General features: G+C 38.9%; 1 protein-coding gene across 1 annotated transcript; it reads right to left on the bottom strand.

The window, feature by feature from the left end:
- Positions 1–3183: 3183 nt before the first annotated feature.
- Positions 3184–4254, bottom strand: NEUROD1 (neuronal differentiation 1). Its single transcript, XM_008687212.1, has one exon. The coding sequence runs from the start codon at positions 4252–4254 to the stop codon at positions 3184–3186; it is 1071 nt and encodes a 356-aa protein (XP_008685434.1).
- Positions 4255–4614: the final 360 nt, after the last annotated feature.

Here is a 4614-nt window from a genome sequence, read left to right as displayed (position 1 = left end):
TCATAAATTAAAACCTCCCCTGCAGAAGGAACATCTGTGCCTGCCTTTGAATAAAAGATGGTGGCATGTGAGTTACTCCTTGACTGACTGAAAGAATCCTTATGTTTTAGAATGAAGTTATATAGGCAAAATGAAAGGGAATAAAAAAAACTAACTTATAGTCTGCATTTCTACCTTACCAAAAAAAAAAAAAATCCACAATATAGATTTCCTTGCTTGATGTTTTAAAAGTTGGAATCCTTAAAATGCATTCTCTTATTATTTCTTCTGTTTACCACGGCAACAGTTTTTAGTTTGCATGAAGATGTATAATATTAATGATAGGTGAAATAAGCTGCTGAATAGATCAAGTCAGATCTGAATGTTCACTTCATGGTCCCCTAGGCTGGAAGGCTGGCAATGTTCAGATATCCTATCAGTATTACATCTCTTAAAGTAAGAACAGTGAGAGCAATCCTAGAAGCAACAGCTTGATTTCAAAATAACAACTCTGATTCACTTGGAATGAGATTATTGCATTTTGGATAAAGTTGAGACTAACTTAAAAGTATTTCTGTCATCTGATGAAGGCTGATAGAAAACATGTTAAAATGATATATTTTAAATTGAACTCAAACATTTTTTAATGTTGAAATATTCCTTACTGCTACTGTCACAGCTTGACATAGCCCCATTGGCAATGTTATTAGTATGGCTAATTGTTCCTGTCCATTAGATTACTCACATTTTTCTGGAGCAGTTTGCTAAATGAGGTCAGCTTTCTGGAACCCCTAAATCACCAATGAGAAGGAGATTAAAGGAACAAGCTTGGGAAGAGAGGTAGTCATCCAATGTGGCATCCGAATCAGAGGAGGAACAATGGAGTTACTAATGACAGTAATCAGAGCACCATGGTAGAGCCAGGACACAAGTGCCAAAATGTTATTCCCTAGGAAGCATTCCTGTCAGTCAATACATCCAGAGGAAGAGAAATGCCAAACTTTTTTTTTTTTTTTGGTGGACTTAACAATGGACAGAGTCATCTGTAAGTTTTTCCACTGAGTTCTATCTAGCGTTCCAAAAAGGGAAGGGACACAATTGTATCATCTTAAAATATATTATACTACAAATAGTATGTTCTTGAGTACAAATAACTCACTACATTTTCTCCTGGAAAAGATTATTGAAATCATCACAAGATGTTCATAAGATAATTACAAAATTCCACTTCTTGGATTCTTTAAATTAATTAAGTCATTTCCCCCTGGCATTTTCTAAAGGTTCATAACTTTCTTTTGGGATAGTACTGGCTTGCAATAGTACTGGTTTGTAAACCAGTACTATATTGTATAATACTGGTTTGCAAAGTGCAATGGTACTTTGTGGTAGTGCTGATTTGCAATTCAGTTCAGGAAAATGTACAGATAACAAAGCACTAAGAAAATGATAAGGCTTTCTTATATATTTTTAAATGTATAGACAAACTAGGCTAGGGCACTTGTTTGTGTCTGCTTGTTAATAATTAACTAAATATCCCTTTTTTAAAAAAATGGGAAAAACATAATATAATCATTTAAAAGAACTGAAATAAAAAAAGCTAAAAATGAAGACACTTAAAACAAAGAAAAACAAACACAACCATTTATCTCCCCACCCCACCCCCAGCCTCATATTCCATGTAATGAAATATGAGTTAGGTTCTTTCATTATCTACAAAGAGCTGGTGACTCCCTAACCAAGATAAACAGACTAGAGAGTATGCTAAAGTAAACTTTCGTCTTTTATTTTATTCTACAAATAGCATTTATTATTTTTTAATTCCACAAATAAAGTAACTATTCTGCTTAGGAATTATTTATACTTAAATCACTTTAAGAAGAAATGCAACAATTGGTCAGATTTTCAATACTATTTTATTGCAACTGGATGAGTGTTTTCTAAATTGTGCATTACACCATAATATACAGGATTACAAACAAGATTACAGTACAGATCGATTCCAGTGGTACCAGTATCACATCTCAAACAGCACTTACTCTGGACTGCATTTTACATGCAATAGCTATTGTTCTAATTATGAATTAAATGGTTTGAATTTATTTAAGCTACTGTACTAATTGACTACAATAGGTATAAATCCCAACATTAACAACCTGATTAGATTTAGGCTCAGATTTATTACATGAATATATGACAAACCACCATTTCTGTGACTATGTATAAAATCATGCATTTATATTTTCTGGAAACATCAATAGCTTCAGATTCTCTGTAAAATCATGGAATGCAAAGGAGTAAAAGACTAAAAAGAAACAGTGCAAATTGTATGTGATAGTCAAGCAGCTTTTGATTTAAAGAAGGGTATGTTGGCATTTGTTTATAATATGTATATACAAGCTTGTGCAAGTAATGTATTGAATTGATATGTTTTGATAGGGACTACATCTCTCTGTTTTTTTTTTTTTATCCTCTTAAGAGTTATGGGTCTGGTTTTTGTTTTAAGGAGAAGTAAAGACTTTAAAGTGAAATGAATTGCTCAAATTGTGCAATATTTTTCTTTTTTTACAATTAGAGAGGAAAGAAGTGCTAAGGCAACAGAATAACTTTCTAAGCACTTTTCTGCTGGTTTAAATTAGTTAAATTATTTTGTATAAATTAGATATAATTCTACTTTTCTGATATGTATAAAAATTGATGAAGCTGCATGGTTTTAAAATAGGAAATCCACATTATAAAAAGTCATTAAAAATTCTGTACAAAATCACAACAAAATAATTCAGCATGGGAAAGGTAACAAGTAGTAAAATGCTGGTTGAAAAATATATATTTATATATATTTTAATTGGCCCATTACTAGTTTAAAAATTGCATAGATCCTAATTATTGCTTGTGATTTTGTTATCCCGATCAGATAATTAATATGATCTGAATACAGCTACACCAAATTTGTGGTGCATTTTTTTTTTTTTACCGTATTACTTTTTTAAAATAGAAGAGCTATAGAAAATAATACATAAGGTGAACAGGAACTTTGATCCCCTGTTTCTTCCAAAGGCAGTAACGACAATAAATACATATATCACTTGAAGCTTGGAGTATTTGCACTTTGCAGCAATAGTACCCAAAGGGCTGCCTTTTGTAAACACCACAGTCACTGTAAGCACAGTGGGTACGTTTCCCGGGGATGGTGAAACTGACGTGCCTCTAATCGTGAAAGATGGCATTGAGCTGGGCACTCATGACTCGCTCATGATGTGAATGGCTATCGAAGGACATGATATTGTCTATAGGGATCTCGCAGCGAGGGGCAGCGGCGCCCGAGAAGATTGATCCGTGGCTTTGGGCCCCTGCCAGGGTCGCTGCAGGGTAGTGCATGGTAAAGGCATAATTTTTCTCAAACTCGGCGGACGGTTCGTGTTTGAAAGAGAAGTTGCCATTGATACTGAGCGGCGGGCTGAGGGGTCCGTCAAAGGAAGGGCTGGTGCAATCAGTCAGGGGGCTTTCAAAGAAGGGCTCCAGCGCAGCGCCGTAGGCGTGCGGCGGCGGCTTAACGTGGAAGACGTGGGAGCTGTCCATGGTACCGTAGGGAGGACTGGGCAGCCCCGGCGACTGGTAAGAGTAGGGGTGCACAGGGAAGGAAGCGCTGGCGGTAGGCAGGTGCGGAGGCATGTCCTGGTTCTGCTCAGGCAGAAAAGTCCGAGGATTAAGCTGCAGACAGCCGGCAACCAGGTTGGTGGTGGGCTGGGATAAGCCCTTGCAGAGAGTCTGTACGAAGGAGACCAGATCAGGGCTTTTGCCTGAACGCAGGATCTCCGACAGAGCCCAGATGTAATTCTTGGCCAGGCGCAGCGTCTCGATTTTGGACAGCTTCTGCGTCTTGGAATAGCAGGGCACCACCTTGCGCAGGTTGTCCAGAGCCGCATTTAGCCCGTGCATGCGGTTGCGTTCTCGGGCGTTGGCCTTCATGCGCCTTAGCTTAAAACGCTCCAGGCGCGCCTTGGTCATCTTCTTCTTTTTGGGGCCCCGTCTCTTGGGCTTTTGATCGTCATCCTCCTCTTCCTCTTCTTCCTCCTCTTCTAGATCCTCGTCTTCCTCCTCCTCCTCTCCCCCGTTCCTCAGGGAGTCCTCTTCCGCGTTCATGGCTTCGAGGTCGTCCTCCTTCTTGTCTGCCTCGTGCTCCTCGTCCTGAGAACTGAGACATTCGTCTGTCCAGCTGGGAGGACCCTGAGGCTGAGGCTCGCCCATCAGCCCGCTCTCGCTGTAAGATTTTGTCATGTTTCGGTTTCCTACATTCAACAGGGGGAAGAGAGGAACAGAAAGAAAAGGAGAAAAACGCTACATTCAAAACCTACCTATGCCCTCATGTCCCACTCCCTAACCTTGTAGAAATGCATGTGAAGAGAAGTACCAGCTCATTACAAAATGGATACTCCTAAGAAAAAGTTAAATGCTGTGTTTTATAATGGCGTGTGTGTGCCCCACTGACACATAGGAGACGGGGCACGGCTGGAGGTGGGGGAGAGAGTAAATATGTGTATATGTACACTCCTGCGTGTATGTTTCCTAGTGATTGCTGAAAGTGTGTTTATGGTAATTATGTGGCAGAATAATATGCGTGAAAATGAGCATACATTT

Source organism: Ursus maritimus, unplaced genomic scaffold, assembly GCF_017311325.1.
Source record: "Ursus maritimus isolate PB19 unplaced genomic scaffold, ASM1731132v1 scaffold_1, whole genome shotgun sequence".
Lineage (NCBI taxonomy): Eukaryota > Metazoa > Chordata > Mammalia > Carnivora > Ursidae > Ursus > Ursus maritimus.
Note: the sequence above shows the minus strand (reverse complement) of the source record. Positions and strands in the feature narration are given on the sequence as shown.